Source organism: Schistocerca gregaria, chromosome 5 (genome assembly GCF_023897955.1).
Source record: "Schistocerca gregaria isolate iqSchGreg1 chromosome 5, iqSchGreg1.2, whole genome shotgun sequence".
Lineage (NCBI taxonomy): Eukaryota > Metazoa > Arthropoda > Insecta > Orthoptera > Acrididae > Schistocerca > Schistocerca gregaria.
In genome coordinates, this window is record NC_064924.1 from 263,600,602 (window position 1) to 263,618,777 (window position 18,176).

Sequence of the window (18,176 nt, forward strand, 5' to 3'; positions counted from 1 at the left end):
GTGTGACAATGAAAAACTATGTACATAACATAATGCTGCTGGTACCCTTCTTGAAGAAGTAAGTGAGTGGTGTGATATACTAATAAAGACAGCTATATGAGCTTCCAGGGTATTTTCTCAAGGACTCCATAAGCATTACTAATTCACCTATATAAGTAGTCTTAAAGCATTCTCGTGTAACATGAGGAATGATCCATTAACACTTTATTGCTGTTGAGATCAAGTGAAACATGTCATAGTGAAATAAGTGAACATTACAGCCCTGTTTCTCTGTAATCCTTTTCAAAAATAAAACTCAGGTGATGGGTTACTAATTTTAAAAGAACTAGCTGCAGCAAAATGTACAGCACCCATCTCCACAAACCTGAGCAAACTGGTTGACAAATATATTACTTACTAGTGTTTCAAAAATAATAACAATAATAGAGTATAAAATAAAAAAACCTTTATGCACTGAAAACATGGGGAGTATCCAATAAATGACTTCAATCTTAACTAGAAAACAGTGACAGAGTGCAATGGTAGAGATACTTCAAATGGATCTAAATGTATACACAAACATATTTTTGGATAAAAATACATGGTCCAATCACATCACTGTGCCCATCTCCTGTGTATGATGTCAGTAAGCCAACTCACAGACAAGAGGTGACACCACTAGCAATGGAGGGTATATAACGCATGTAGGGTGGAAGGAGGAACAGTGCACTCAACATAATGTGAAAACAAGAGTGATTTGTCTGATGTCCAGCAGGGCATGATCATTGGCTTTCAGGCCATGGGTGGAAGCATTCCCAAAATGGCAAAGTTTGTAAAGTGTTTGCATACTGCCATGGTTAAATTATACCGTGCATGGCAGAATGATGCTATCTGAAACTCACACCAAGGCAACTCACCATAGGCCATAGATGAAGGGTGAATGATGGCTGCGGAGGTGTGTAGGCACAAAGAGACATGCAACTGTTGAGCAACTGACCACCCAAATGAACTAAGGGGCTACCAACAGTGTCTCCTCGTTGCTGTTCACTGTTCAGTAAACATTGGTGCATATAGGCCTCTGCAGCATGTGTCTGGTTAATGCATGCATACTGCCTGCTGTTCATCAGCAACAAAGGATGGAAATTGCATGCCAATATCACAACTGGACATCCACAGAATGGAGACAGGTGGCCTTTTCAGATGAATAGTCTTTTATTCTCCACTGGACAGATGGACATTGGTGTGAACAGCATGAAAAATCTGAAAACAAACACCCTGCAACAATCATCAGAAGTGACCAGGCCAGAGGGCATTCCCTGAGTAATATTGTCTATCTGGAAGACACAATGAATCAACATTAGTATGCATTTATCCTTGGTCACCATATCTTGTTTCTTCTCATCATGATGGCATCAATCCGGAGAGCAATGCAACATGTCACACAGCTTGCAGTGTATGTGTGTGATTTGAAGAGGGCCAGGATGTGTTTATCATAGTCCCCTTTCCACCAAATTCCTCATATTTAAATCCAATAATGAATATCAGTTTGACTGAGCTGTTCATGCCATGGATCCTCAATTGAGGAACCTTATAGAACTGGTCGTGGCACTGGAGTTGACATGTTTCCAAATCCCTGTTCATACCTTCCACAAGCTCCCTGACTCTCTTTCTGTATCTTTCGCAGTGGTCTGCACTGCAAAAGATGATTATTCAGACTTTTGCAGGTGGTCATGTTAATGTGACTGGACAGTGTATGTACAGCAGATGTCCTTGAGGGAAATGAATGTAATCCATTATTGTTCATAATTTACGCTGATGAATTCCAAATCATGTCACACAATGGAAAGCAGCACAGTTTGCTAATGACAGTAAAATAATCACTGCTGAGTTATTAGCCATACAAAGAGAGAAGGGTGATGAAGCATTTACTGGGATAAATAAATGATCAATAAATAACAAAGTATCCTTTCATGCAATGAAAGTAAATAACATGAACTTCTGCATAAATGAGGAGCTATAAATTAAAAATGACTAGTGATCCCACAGACTATGTTACCAACACAACTCTTTTTTGGATATACACTCCTGGAAATGGAAAAAAGAACACATTGACACCGGTGTGTCAGACCCACCATACTTGCTCCGGACACTGCGAGAGGGCTGTACAAGCAATGATCACACGCACGGCACAGCGGACACACCAGGAACCGCGGTGTTGGCCGTCGAATGGCGCTAGCTGCGCAGCATTTGTGCACCGCCGCCGTCAGTGTCAGCTAGTTTGCCGTGGCATACGGAGCTCCATCGCAGTCTTTAACACTGGTAGCATGCCGCGACAGCATGGACGTGAACCGTATGTGCAGTTGACGGACTTTGAGCGAGGGCGTATAGTGGGCATGCAGGAGGCCGGGTGGACGTACCGCCGAATTGCTCAACACGTGGGGCTTGAGGTCTCCACAGTACATCGATGTTGTCGCCAGTGGTCGGCGGAAGGTGCACGTGCCCGTCGACCTGGGACCGGACCGCAGCGATGCACGGATGCACGCCAAGACCGTAGGATCCTATGCAGTGCCGTAGGGGACCGCACCGCCACTTGCCAGCAAGTTAGGGACACTGTTGCTCCTGGGGTATCGGCAAGGACCATTCGCAACCGTCTCCATGAAGCTGGGCTACGGTCACGCACACCGTTAGGCCGTCTTCCGCTCACGCCCCAACATCGTGCAGCCCGCCTCCACTGGTGTCACGACAGGCATGAACAGAGGGACGAATGGAGACATGTCGTCTTCAGCAATGAGAGTCGCTTCTGCCTTGGTGCCAATGATGGTCGTATGCGTGTTTGGCGCCGTGCAGGTGAGCGCCACAATCAGGACTGCATACGACCGAGGCACACAGGGCCAACACCCGGCGTCATGGTGTGGGGAGCGATCTCCTACACTGGCCGTACACCTCTGGTGATCGTCGAGGGGACACTGAATAGTGCACGGTACATCCAAACCGTCATCGAACCCATCGTTCTACCATTGCTAGACTGGCAAGGGAACTTGCTGTTCCAACAGGACAATGCACGTCCGCATGTATCCCGTGCCACCCAACATGCTCTAGAAGGTGTAAGTCAACTATCCTGGCCAGCAAGATCTCCGGATCTGTCCCCCATTGAGCATGTTTGGGACTGGATGAAGCGTTGTCTCACGCGGTCTGCACGTCCAGCACGAACGCTGGTCCAGCTGAGGCGCCAGGTGGAAATGGCATGGCAAGCCGTTCCACAGGACTACATCCAGCATCTCTACGATCGTCTCCATGGGAGAATAGCAGCCTGCATTGCTGCGAAAGGTGGATATACACTGTACTAGTGCCGACATTGTGCATGCTCTGTTGCCTGTGTCTATGTGCCTGTGGTTCTGTCAGTGTGATCATGTGATGTATCTGACCCCAGGAATGTGTCAATAAAGTTTCCCCTTCCTGGGACAATGAATTCACGGTGTTCTTATTTCAATTTCCAGGAGTGTACATTGACCAGCAACTAAAATTAGATCAACAAGTCAATATGCTACTTTGGCAAATAATTTTCAAATCAGGGTATGTCCTTTGAATATTGGAACAAGTGCTTGACAGTTTGTGTAAAAAAATAACATTCTTTGGCCACACAGGGTGGGCAAAATAAAATTGGCCCAGAAAATATTTATAAGGCTGATGTGGAGTTGGCTTTCGTTAATGAACAGGAGAAATGCCCATCACAGAAAATGCTGGAAGCTGTAATTTCACTGCATCAATCAGTTACTGTCAGATGTCTGCATATGCGCATCCCCCTCATGCTCAGTCGTGAGCACTTCACTGTGAGTGAGTGAGAGGAGCAGACGTGTTTAGTGACTAGTGAAATGCTACACAGAATTGTGCTCATAATAAATCAGTGTGTGTTCTTTGTTGAATGTTATATGATGCATAGTTGTGCAAAATATGTGCAGAACTGTTTGCACAAGAGATTAAGACTGATCTGTTTTGACAAAACCTCGAGGAAAGCCTGAAATGCAAAATTTAGCAGCAAAATGTTTTAAAATTGGCTCTGTAGCCAATAAAACCATAACTATTTGAAAAGAGTTCAAACACTACAAAAAACTGCTGGAGTGAAGCTCTGGACCAGTTTTATCAAATGTGTCAAATGGACTTCATTGTTTTCAGCTGCTTAAACCATTTTGTATTTTTGTTGTTTAACATGATTTATTTTCCAAACCATAATTGTCATACGATTCAGCCACTTACGTCCACCATGACCTTTTTTCTTTTTTTTTTAAGTTATCAGAGTCATATAAAACATCCACCTTTAAAAAATCTTATTAAATAGTGGTTGTTAAAGGTATTATACTCAAATTACTCGTACTTTAGTTGTTCCTCAGGACTAAGTATAATTTGTTTTAGTGAACATGATATAGAGTATCAGGGGCAGATGGTTAGGACCATATGTGTCAGAGCTTAAGATTAGGAACCATGATTTGCTAGACATTTCAACAGGTAAGCACACAACTCTGTTTGAGCATATGATGCAGCAAATCTGTCACAAAGTTCACAATTTCATACTTTTATGGAAAGCATGAGAAAACAAAACTATGACTTTTGTGCACCAAAACATTGTGAGAATAGACAAGGCATTGTGAGCTAGTGAGAACAAACCAGAACAACAACCAAGGGAGAAACCTAGATATAACAGTGAGATCAATACAGCATAAAATGAACTCAGCAAAACAATAGGGTCAATTGGCTGCAGGGTAGTTCCTTGGTGGTGGCTAGTACTGTGCTTAAATAGTAAGAGATGATGTCAATCTCCATATGGCTTCAGCATAAAGTGTTTTCACTGGGCATAGTGCTAGCAGGTTTAGCGTGTTCATTTCCATACCACCAACTGTGGGAGACACAAATGCTTGGAACATATGAGTCAAATGTTATGAAGTCAAATGTGTTGTAGAATATCTGTGGAAGTGGTATACAAGAACTTCTGAAACTGATTCATTATGTTTATAGATGCTAACAGTAGATAGTAGGCAAGCCTGACCAATTTTAAGCTGCAAGTCATGAGAGCTGGTGATAGGAAGCACCACTAATGCACTGTAGATGGCAAGATTTTCACACATGTATTTAGGTGCAACCTGATCGAGCCCCTGCTCACTTTCACATCTTGCCCATGAAGACCTGTGTCACGAGAATGAGATGGTCCTGATTCATGCCTGGCCAGTCTGTTCACCTGATCTAATGTAACTACATTATTCATTCTGGTGTAGTCTAGTGAAAAGGTTGTGTGTGTGTGTGTGTGTGTGTGTGTGTGTGTGTGTGTGTGTGTGTGTGTGTAGAATATGACCATTCAGACTGAAAAAAGAAAAATTCTTGCTGCCTATGATATTGTTTCAAGAACCATAGTTGTTGAATGGATGTGACAGAGTTTTGGGCAAAGATCTCATGCCTGAGTAGAAGCTGGGTGATTCTTCTTTGGACAAGTAATGTGAATTAAAAATTTAGTGCAAGTTTTACACACAGATAAAATTATTGTCAAAATATGTCATTTTGATAGTTAGTTAATTAATAGTATATCTGAATTTTCTTCATAACTTGCAACTCAGTCATTCCCTGACCAAGGTTTCCTACCTCAAACTGATACTTTTTCCTTTCTCAATCACCCACAGAAATCTGTATCATCACCATCTTACAAACAATCTCATGTGAGATATCATTTGAGTACTACTGTCAGACAAAATACTTGTTACAGAAGACTACAGAGGAAATTCATTCAGCATTTAAAACACATATTGTCTGTTTTGTCTGGTCATCTCAGGTGTTTTTAAGTCCAGCATTGTATGTCATTTAGTCATTTAGTATTCTTAAAAAGTATTTCCATGCCTCTCTTCTCTGTTCTGCAAGGATGAGCCTTTGTTCCAAAAGGTGATGGCTCATCTTTCCTTTGTGCATGACTATGGAGGCCTTGCTACATTTCATGCCAAAAAACAGACTTTTTTCGATAATTATGTGGTTTGAAGATGCACTTGATACTAATTATTTATCAAAAGATGAACTTACAGGTTTTTATTTTGAATAATAAGATGAAATTATACTTAGTTAAATAGTAAATTATGATATAAGCCATACCATTTCTCGATGGCCGTGCCTTCCTCATCCATTGAGTTAGCTCATGTACAAAGTCAAAAAAGAAATCAGTCTCAGGCACTGAGAAAACTTTATCCCAGACTTTCACAAAAAGACTGAAGCCTTCCCAGGATTGGAGTTTCAAGCGTTCTGCCACATTTCTACTGAAGTCTTCAGCACGAGTTGTTGAATCTACTTGGAAAGCCTAGAAAAGACGGTTTTCATCACTTAAAGCCAACAGCTTAGGTAAGCAAGCAAAACTAAAAATTAGTCACCTCCAGAAACCTTTATAGTGGCCACAGTCAATTAAGGAAGAGAGTTCACAATCTGCTTCAGTTATGCCATTACCAGCAGGGGCCACTCACTGATGAGATCCCACAGAGCTACCAAATAGCATGGATGGTGACTGCTATTCTACTTCTTGTTTATGTAATCTTTATCAGTGAGAAGTGATCAATACACTGCAGTCTATATGAGGTGACAAAAGTCATAGGATATCTCCTGATATCATGTCAGACCTCCTTTTGCATGGTGTAATGCAGCAACTTGATATGACATGGACTATCAAGTTGTTGGAAGTCGCTGCAGATATACTGAGCTGTGCTGCTATCTCTACAGCTGTCCATAACTGCAAATGTGGTGCTGGCAAAGGATTTTGACTCTCAATTATGTCTGATAAGTTTTCCACGGGATTCATGACAGGCAGTCTTGGTGGCCAAATTATTTGCTCAAATTGTCCAGAATATTCTTCAAACCAATCACAAACAATTATGGCCTACTGATATTCCACATTGTCATCTATAAAAATTCCTTTGTTGTTGGGAACTTGAAGTCAATGAATGGCTGCAAATGGTCTCCAACAGGTTATTTGGACAAGAGGTCCCAGTCCATTCCATGTAAACACAGCCCACAGCATTATGGAGCTTGCACAATGCCTTATTGACAACTTGTGTCGTTGGCTTCATGGGTTCTGCATCACGTTTGAACCCTGCCATCAGCTCTTATCAGCTGACATTGGAACTCATCTGATCAGGCCATGGTTTTCTAATCATCTAGGGTGCAAAAAATATGGCCATGAGCCCAGGAGACGTACTGCAGGCAATGTCGCACTGTTAGCGATGTCGTATGCTGCCATAACCCATTAATGCTAAATTTTGCCACACAGTCCTAACAGAGATGTTGATTGTCTGTCCCAAATTGATTTGGCAGTTATTTTACACAGTGTTGCTTGCCTACTAGCACTGACAACATTGCAAATGCCACTGCTCTCTGTCGTTAATTGAAGGCTATTGGCCACTCCACTGACCATGGTGAGAGGTAATGCCTGAAATCTGGTACTCTCAGCACACTCTTGACACTGTGGATCTAAGAATATTGAATTCCCTAACAATTTCCGAAATGAAACATTCCACGGATGTATCTCCAACTACCATTCTGCATTCAAAGTCTCTTAATTACCATTGTGCAGCGGTAATCATGACAGTAATCTTTTCACATAAATCACCTGAGTACAAACAACAGCTCCACTAATGCACTGTCCTTTTATACCCTGTGTACAGAATATTACCACCAATTGTATGTATTGCACATCACTACTGATGACTTTTGTCACCTCTGTGTATTATCTCTGCCTCATGGGGAGGTGTTTAGCAATGTTGGCAAATATGACAAAAGGAAAATAGTTTTATGATCAGAATGTATAGCTAATTACAGCCCATTTTGATGTTTTCTCTCATGTTAAGCACTATTTTGCATTTTTATGGCATATTTAACTTTGGAAAGCACAGAATTCAGACAAATCCATTATTATGTTTCCATAAAGGGTATTCAGTTTAAAAAAAGGAGATCACATTACGTTAAAAATATAGATATTTTCTAAAAATGTAACTCATTACATGTTATAAAATTATGGGACAGAATTAATGACCAGTACTTACATTCAGAAGGAAAAATATTTAGCACTGCCAGCAGACATATATAAAAGTGCTCAAAATTATCCTATATTTTGAAACTAGTTGCTTCCTCGGAGAGAAAACAGGGACAGGTTGGGGAAAGTTAAAAAGGAAGCAAAGGTCACTCAGACTCCAGGGTGGGAGGGTCCTACTTAATGTATGCACAAAGGGAACTAGCTGTTCTAGAAGCTACGATGATTTTATACAAATCTATTGGTAGCGCTAAAAATTTTGCCTACTGTAGAAAAGTTATGGCCACCAGTTGCATCTCATAATTATACAGCTTTAGCAACTGGATTTTCTTTTTGGCCTGTAGTTGATATGCAGAGTCGCAGATAGGCACAACAAAAAGACAGTCACAAAATAAGCTTTCAGTCAACAAGACCTTGGTCAAAAATAGATCTCACACACACACACACACACACACACACACACACACACACACACACACACACACACACGACCACAGCCTCTGGCAGTCAAAGCTGGACGACAAGCAGCAGCAGTGTGTGATGGGAGAGGGAACTGGGTGGGGGTAAAGAGGAGGCTGGAGTGGGTCCGGGGGAGGGGTGGGGGACAGGGAAGTACTCCTGGGGAGCGTGCAGGGATGAGGTGGAGAGAGGCTAGGGCCGCTAGGTGCAGTCAAGAGGTTAGACAGAGGGCAGTGGAAAGAGGGGGAGAGGGGGGGAGGAGGTAGTGGAAAAGGAGAGAAGTAAAGAGACTGTTTGCATTAGTAGAATAGAGGGCTGGGTAGTACAGGAATGGGAAAAGGGAAAGGACTAGATAGATGAGGACAATAATGAACGAAGGTTGAAGCCAGGGGGGTTATGAGAATGTAAGATATATTGCTATGTTCCTGAAACCCTCCTGGCCTCAACCTTCATTGGTCATTGTCCTCACCCATATAGCCCCTTCCCTTTTCCTGGTCCAGTACTACACAGTCCTCTATTCCACCAACGCACTCAGTCTTTTTACTTCTCTCCTTTTGAACAACACCCTCCCTCCCCCCCACCCCCACCCCCCCACCCATCCCTCACCCCTCTCCTCCGTCTAACCTCCCAACTGCACCTAGCTGCCCTACCCTCTCTCCACCTCATCCCTGTACGCTCCCCAGTAGCACTTCACCATCCCCCATCCTTACTATGCTACCCCTACCCCTCCCTTCCCCAGCCTCTTCCTTACCTCCACCCAGTTGCTTCTCCCATCATGCACTGCTGCTGCTGCTCATAGCCTGGCTTCAGCTGCAAGAGACTGTGGTCATGTGTGTGTGAGTTGCATTTGCACGAGTGTGTGTGTGTATGTCATCTATTTTTGACAAAGGCCTTGTTGGCTGAAAGCTCATTTTGTGACAGTCGTTTTGTTGTGCCTATCTGCGACTCAGCATCTCTGCTATATAGTGAGTAGCAACTATGCTTTTCATAATATTGTTACATTTGATCATGGATTTTCCATTGTTTGAATTTTATTTTTGATATCATTATATGTTACATAAGATAAGATGTGTAGCATTACACTTTTAATAACATTCTTTATCTTTACATATGAGGTTTCAATAAATGAACTTGTTGCATGGTATAAGTTTTCATTCAAAAATGGAAGTCAGCTTACCTCATCACTGTCATCAGGGAAATATACTTTATGAAATATTCTTGTGGTCTTGTGCTGTATTGCCTCAACCTCAACCTGATGAGGAGGATGCTTCCTCTGGCCATATCTCATTGTCCTCTGTAAGCGATTTATGCAAGTTTTGGCAATTGGATGGCTCCGTGTCATTAAAAATTGCATCAGATCCTGAAACATTAAGATTTAAATATATTATATAGATCTCCTATAATATTGGGCTGATGCATAAGTTTTTAGTGGTTTCCTTAAGTGTAATAAATACAACAGACACACATAACAGAGACTTAAGTCCTCAATAATATATTCTCCTTTGCTATTTACAACAGCCTGCCAATGCTGGGGGAACTTTTTGATTCTACAACTGTAGAGGTGAGGTGAAGAACTCAATGATCCATGTTTGGACCACATTTTCATCCAGAAAGGAAGTTCCTTAAAGATTGTTTGATAGAGAGTGGTAAAGGTGAAAATCTGAGGATGCAAGATCAGGCGAATAAGATGGCAGTGGAATGATCTCCCAACCCGGCTCCTGTGTAGTGTTTTTTTGTCGGTCTAGTAGGATGTGGGCAGGCATTATCTGGTCATTAGTCTTGGACTGTGTCTGCAAGACATCTCAGTTGTTGACAATATATATCAGTAGTGATGGGTACACCTCAGGGAAGCACTTTGTAGTACACCACACAATCGTTTTCCACCCGATGCATAACATTATCTTTTGTGGATGCATACAAGTCTTTAAATGGGGATTTGCAGCTTTGTTTGCGCTCAACCACTCCTTTTTTACCTTATGTTAGCATAAAGACACATTTCTCAACACCAGTAATGACACAGGATAGAAATGGTTGGTGTTGTTCATGAACCAATTGATAACAAGCAAGCAGAGATGCACATATGGCCACCCACTAATTTCTGTGATTTTGGCTAAGAGAATGCAGTTCCCATATGCCCAATTTGTGAATCTTCTCCATTGATAAAAACGTCAACGATGATCACAGTTCATCACATTTGCCAGTTCTCAAGTACACTGACTTGGATAACTGTGGATTAATGCGTTTAAACAATCTTCACCAAACCCCAAAGGTCTTCCTGAATGTGGAGAGTCACTAGCATCACAACAAACCTCTTTAAAACAAGAAAACCATTTTCTTGCCTTGCTATGTCCAGTGGCATTATCCCCATACAGGGTGCAAATGTTTCTGGGTGCCTCCATTACTGTCACCCCTCCACTGAACTCAAACAGAAGAATATGTATGAAATGTTCCAATTTCTCCACTTGGGATTCAAGTTTCTAACATCCACAGCTCCACTCGTTATCTCCAAAAAAACAAAATGATATTATTCAAACTCAAATAGCAGCAGTGAACTACAAATAAAAAATGACAATCAATAAATTAAACTGTAGCAACCAGAATACATACATTTGATGACTCAACTGAATTGATTTTTTTAATCATCTGATCAGTAGGCAACATTTGCAAATGACATATATGGTATGTGATAAACTTATTTTAATTATTGATTTAAAATCATAGGTATTCTGCAACTACTGCCAGAAGCATAGTCAATGGAACTCCACTCAAAACTAGTTTGTAGACAATCACATAAGAAAAGGCAACCACTCACCTATAGTGGACTGATGTGTGGAACATAGATATACTTAACAGAAAACAGGATTCACATTATCTTATGAGCCCTCACTCTTTTTCTAGTAAAAGTACACACAAACAACCAAATAGACACTCCCATGGCCACAACAAGGTTGATTATTGAGTATTGATAATAGTTGTATGGGCTGATGGAAGTGAGCAGGGGGTAGGGAAGGATTCAGGAGGCAAGGAGAGGGTAGCAGGTTAGAGGGAGACAAGTGTTTTCACAGATAACTCACTGGAATTAAAACAATGTGGAGTTCAGTCAACAGGGCGTACAAGATATATAGAGTGAGGGAGTATTCTGATTGCCCCAAAACCTATTCACAATAGGTCTACCTCTGACCTGATTAGTTGTACTTGACTATTGAGAGCTTTGGTCTTTCTGAAGTACATCTGCTTTACATATATTGAAATTGCATTATTGGGAGCTGTGAGTGTATGTAATTGTAATAAAGAAGCATAATAATTCATGGGAGAGGAGACATCTATTTGCATGCCTAATGGTCCTTGTTCTTGTGAGGTATGGCACATATAACTTCCTCTTGTTTGTTTAGTTCTGAATTAATGAAGTTCAAGACCTTTTTTAATTACATAGTCTGTCCTCAACATACTCAGCTTAAGAACTTGAGCAGTGTGGAATCTTCCTTCTAGAGAACTTTTATCAAAAATGTATCATTTCCAATGCATATTCTTTGTCCTTTCTTATTTGCACTTTCCACATTGGTGTTTACAACAGACCATTCAAATAAGTCATAACAGCATGGAATGGAAAAATATCACTTTTGTATTTCTTATTTCAAGAAGCCTTTTCTTAAGAGAGGAGCATGTCTATAGTTTTCTTTCTTGCAAAATCATTTGTTATTGAAAGAAAGCAAAATCATTGCTCTTCAACAGCAGAATTTTTTCTCTGTTTGGAGTCAAACAATTGAATTTTGCAGCTGGTTTGACTATATTCGTTATTTTATGGTTACTACCACCATGAAGTATTGTGGCTAAGTTTCCTCCTCAGCTGTCACTATATGAATTGATTTTACCTACACAGTTTTGCTATATATTGTTTATTGCCACTGTTTTTCTGCTGCAGCTGCTGGTGCATCAATAGTAAAATGTTTGCACCTGATTTTGATTTTTGTTCTTTTCTGGAGAAGATTTTTTGTCCAGCTTTGTTAACACAGCTCATTTCCTTTCTGCATTTTGGGCAATAACTGTTCACTGTACTATAACAGACCACAACTGAAAGCAATTCAAATGGATTGTCATGCACAAAATTTATACTGTTTACACAATTTAACACTTTCTGAATGTTGTTTTTGTTTGTCACAGTAGCCCACATATCTGCATGGTTCCTGTTTTCTTGCACAGATTTTGATGTGTTTTGCTGTAGCATGGCTCATTATTTTGTGCTAGAAGTTTGTTTATTTCCATTTGTTGCACACTGATTATTAATTGCAAAGTCAATAGCCATTCCATCAGTTTCCTAATTTCATCATTACATGTTAGATAGGTTTTCATTTTGCCACTAGTATCAATGCTTTTTCTTAGGGAAACATTGAACCTTTACACTTATCACCACTGTGCAAGCAGTCTCTTCTATGACACTCCACTTGTGTACGGAACAGGAAGATGGCCTACACTAACAATCTTTAATAAAAGATAGCTGCTGTGCTGGAGAGAGAATGTCTTGTCACCATAACCAATAGAATAATTTGTCATGTAAAATGATTTAGTCATTGTTGGAGTAATAGACTACCCTCAAGACCTAATTTGTGGCATAGGCATATTTAGCCATGGCCAGAAAATGAGTGCTACATGCCTGGGACACTTCATCTTTGAGATCATGCAGACAGAAGGCTTTTGACTTGCCACCAAGTCATCGATGAATCATAAATACTTTGAATAAACCTGTAGCTGCCATTGTCAACTGCCATATTCAGCAACATGTTGATAACAGTGGCCCAATGACTGTGGCAAATGGTAATAGTGAGCAGATGGGGTATAGTACAGAATATAAGCTGATGATTCAGTATTAGACAACAACAAATGGGTGAAAAGCTGCACAGTCCAGAATCACACCTTTGCTATGGCATCAAGAAGTAATTGCCCCACATGTGTAACTCTGCTCATAGAACATCAAATGGAGCAGAAACTAACATGGGTGAAGGAACACTGCCATTGGATTATCAAAGTACATAGAAAGGTCAACTGGACTGTTGAGTCTCACACGCATTGGTATTCACTGGCAGAAGACTGAGCACATCTAAAACCACATGAGACAAGCCTGCCAACAGGGCACCATTGAGGCATGTGGTGCAGGTATTCTCATTTGAAAGATGATTACATGGGATGAAATGGAGTGCCTGAAATGTCTGTCTTTATATCTCACCAGTGAACAATACATGTTCTTAATGTCCAGTCATGTGCATCCATTTGTTAGCCTACAGCATGTAACATTATGTGATTGCCTTATCACTTTAAATCATTCACTAATCGAGCAGTCACTCGGCAAACGCTAGTTATCAAATAATGTTGCGAGAATGTAAAAGGTGAATGACCTGTGACGTAACTTGTTTATTGTTGAAGCGCCGTCAGAGATGCAGTGAGTTATTGACTTTGAAAACCGCGGCATGAAAAACGGACAGAAGAAGAACACTTTTACACATTTTCTTTTTTTTATGTACGAGATATTCTCGATGAACAGTTACTCATTCTTCTCTTGTCTCTTGTAACTTGTGTCGGACGCGCATGTCTTGCCACCGTATTATTATCATTAAAAATAATATTATTTTAGTGTAAAGTAAAGTGCAATACTAAAATTGCAATACTGCATAGCAGTAAATTTATTGTGCGATGTGTATGTGAAAACGTCAAAGGAATTATTGTCATTACCAGAAGAGAAGTGCCAGTCAAAACGGCATCCATGTTAAATCTTTCATTGCAGTGTAAGTTCTTCTATTAATTGCCATAAATTCAGATTTAAATGGAATTGGTGTATGGACTATTTATTTAGTGTAGAATCTATGTCTCACTCCTTCATGAAGTCATTTTAATTTTCTTTATGTTTCTGCCAAATAGAGAGTTCACAGTCAGGAATTCTTTCATCGAAATCGGACGGAAGTTGTGTGCGGCGAAATATTTTCTCCGCGCCACATTCTACTGGTAAATGCATGAAAAACTACGGTCCCTTAGGAAATTCATGTTGAGCTATCGAAAAGTAATTATATTTTGAATAGGCATTTACTCTCCTCTGCAATGCAACTTCTGACTGATCAGACGATCCAACAAGAGGCAGCCGCACACGGTCGGCGTTTGCAAATATATTTCCACCGCTGCTTATAGCTATATGTTGCAGTACAAAAGAAACATATTGTTATAATTAGCGACTACGAATGGGGACGTTTATAACGTATGTTTATGTATACACATTACGTAAACACATCGTTATAAGCACCAAGCAGGCAACCTATACCTTAGCAAGATACTCCCTAGCTCCCAGACTGTATCATAATGGTTTGAGGAAAATCCATGTACATGAGGTTACTTGTGTGACCTCCTAAAGCTTCTTATCCTTTCCCATCAGCACATTTAGTATATCATTGAACTAGATGTATGCAACTTGGATCTAGTTCAAACCAGTCTTCTTGAATTCTGGGCAGTGGTTGAGTGATCATGGGTCAGGATGGCTCCCTAAGAGTTTCAGTGTTTCATGGAGTTCACAATATGATATGCCACCATAATCATGATAGTGAAAATGGATAATACCTGTTATTAGATAGGTATCTGTAGTTCAGTTGCTAATGAGTGAATGGTATAATAAAAAAGATACATAGCCATGAATATGATAGTGGAATGGGTTACAGAAATAACAGATCAGTACAGACAGAGCAATCAAATTTGCAGTTGATCTACTCCAAAGTTCAATGAAAGTTCTCTCAAATTCAAAAAATAGGCGCTCACAATTATTGATGTAAGTAAGAGTGGGTACCTGTACCTCCATAACACACAATTGAACTACATTCTAAAAGCTTTACTCATGATTGAGTCTATTTGACTGTTCTATTTCGTATTGATACAAACTGATACACCCAGGTGTTTGTATAAGTTGAATGATTTCAGCTGTGACTCATTGATGTTGTAGTCATAGGCTGCTACTTTTCTATATTTTGAGAGATGTGCGATTTTATACAGTTGCCAATATTTAGACCACTTCGAAATCTTGTCAACATCTGGATTTTTTTTTTTTTTTTTCCCCAGAGAGTACTTCAGTACAGATAACGGCATCATCTGCAGAACACCTGAGGTTACTATTAGTATTGTCTGCTGGATCATAAACATATAACATAAGTAGCAATGGCCCCACACAGTTACCTGGGGAACACCTAGAGTTTGTTCTACTGTTGTCAATGATCTCCATCCACAATAACATGCTGTGTCCTCCCTATAAGAAATCTTCAACCAGTTCACAAATTTTAATTGGTACTTTATATGATGGTACTTTAGGAAGATAGTGGAGCAGGAGGAGAATATTCCTGCCCTTCAGGTGGAACTAGATAAAGCAAAACAAGATCTGGAAATTTTGAGGGGCAGTAGGGAAAAGGTGGTGGAAAGTGACATCAGGTCATAGAAGAAATAGGAATAGGACTTTCTCAGACAGTTTTGCTGTCAGTGAGGAAAACACATTTGATCTGTTGTCACAGTTGGAAACTGATGAGCCACAAGTAGATTTATGAGAAGAGAGGACACAACAAACTTTCAAAAAGTCTTTAAAAATTAGGAAGTCAGGAAAAGTTGTGAAAAAGAAGAAAGTTTTGTTGTTAGCTAGTTCACATGGTAGAGGCATTGGCCAACTGTTACAGGATGAACCAGGGTCAAGTTACCAGGTCACAAGTTTTTTTAAGCCTAGTGCAAGTCTGGGTCAGGTGACAGAGGGTGTACATTCACTTTGCAAATACTTCACAAATGAAGACATTGTGGTAATAGTGGGTGGGGTGGGAAACAGCATACATAGGAACCCCAGTTATTCAGTTGAGAGTGACCTTGTAAAGGTAGCTTCAGCAATGTGACATATTGGTGCTGAGCTTGTGTCTGTTCTGAGGCACCATGACCAGCCTCAATTAAACTCTTCTGTTAATAGGGTTAATTTAGAGGTGGAACAGCTGCTTGGATCAGATATGGGGTGTCATATCCTCAACAGGAAAGGGAAGGGAAAACTGTCTGAGCTAATATCAAATAACTTACAGGGGACACTGTCACAAGTGGTAAATTACCAGTGGTTGTAAGTGACAGAACAGCAGTTTTTTAGGGTAGGGAGGGCAGAAACTAAAGATGTTCAGGACAGGCTGAAAATTACATTCACACTGATAAAACAGGCAGCCAGAAAGCAAATTTTAATGTACACAATTCATGCAGACAGCCTCTGATTGAAACTAGAGATGCTCAAAAATTGACAGGAAAATTAGGTTCATCCAGTTGTAATTCAGCCAGTGCACAAAATCAGTTATTCTTATTGCATCAGAATGTTTGAGGACTAAGTAGTAAGCTTAATGAGTTGCTTATTTGTGTTGAAGAATTAGATTTGAGCAAACCAGTTGATATAAACTGCGTCTCTGAACATCATGTGACCACTGGTATAGATATGTTAAATGTTGCAGGATTCAAGTTAGCTTGATACTTCTGTAGAGAAAATATGGAGAAAGGAGTAGTTGCCATATTTGTCTGAATGTGTTTTGATTTCAAGAATATTGATATTAATAACTTTTGTTCAGAGCAGAACTTAGAAGGTTGTGCAACAGAAGTAGTATTTCATGATAAGTCCTTTATAAAAGTAGGTATATGCAGGTCAACTTCATGAAATTTTAATCTCTTCATAAAAAATCTGGAAGCTCTGTTGTCCCATCTCACAGGAAAAAAAAATCTATTAAATATGATTACAGGAGGATAATAAATACATAAAAAACTGAGAAATTCAGGAAATTGCACAAAGACATAAACTAATTAGATGTTTACAATACTTCTGACTCAACTGGAAAATACAAAGCAATCATTAACAAAGTTACCTCCACTTTCAGAAATTGTTTTCTCCTAAAGGTAACTCAAATCACACAGAAGGCAAAAAATAATCCATGCGTTACACAAGAAGTTACATATCATATGTGACAAAAAGGAGACTGTATCTACAATCTAGGAACAGCTTTGATGTTAGCACTGTATTGCATTACAAATAATACTGCAAAATATTGAAGCAAGTACCCCAGAAATTGGAGCAGCTTTGCCATGAGAAAAAGATAATTACATCAGGCAACGAAATAAAAATTGTATGGGATATAGTGAAGACAGAGACAGGTGGGGCCAAAAAGGAAGAGGAACTGATAGCTCTAAAAATAAATGAGACTTTGGTAACAAGTGCATGTAGTGTTGCAAACCTCTCAAACATGTACTGGTGGGGCCAAAAAGGAAGAGGAACTGATAGCTCTAAAAATAAATGAGACATTGGTAACAAGTGCATGTAGTGTTGCAAACCTCTCAAACATGTACTGACAGCTTGGGGTTATCAGTCTCAGTGAACAATTCAATGGAGTATCTGAGACCAGTCATTAAAAATAACTGCAGTGAAATGGAAATGATGGTGACATCTCCCAAAGAAGTAGCATCCATCATAAAATGAAAGTATTATGATAACACATCCACAAAGTTAATCAAAGAGTGCTCATGTGAGTTGAGTTCTACATTAAGTTATTTGTGTAATCACTCTCTTATCAGCAGAACATTTCCAGACTGGCTTAAATAAGCTGAAGTAAAGCCTCTTTACAAGAAGGAGGATAAAGAGATCCATTAAACTATTGACCAAGTTCACTTT

The 18,176-nt window shown here is 40.0% G+C and overlaps 1 protein-coding gene across 1 annotated transcript in view; it reads right to left on the minus strand.

The window, feature by feature from the left end:
* The window catches only part of LOC126272544 (myosin-VIIa-like), a 332,006-nt gene that overhangs the window by 37,440 nt on the left and 276,390 nt on the right, over nt 1-18,176 (minus strand). The window contains exons 33-34 of the mRNA XM_049975462.1: nt 9,663-9,845; nt 6,106-6,307 (exon numbers count right to left, since the gene is read on the minus strand). Of these exons, the coding sequence (XP_049831419.1) occupies nt 6,106-6,307; nt 9,663-9,845 (385 nt within the window). The remainder of the gene's footprint in view (nt 1-6,105; nt 6,308-9,662; nt 9,846-18,176) is intronic.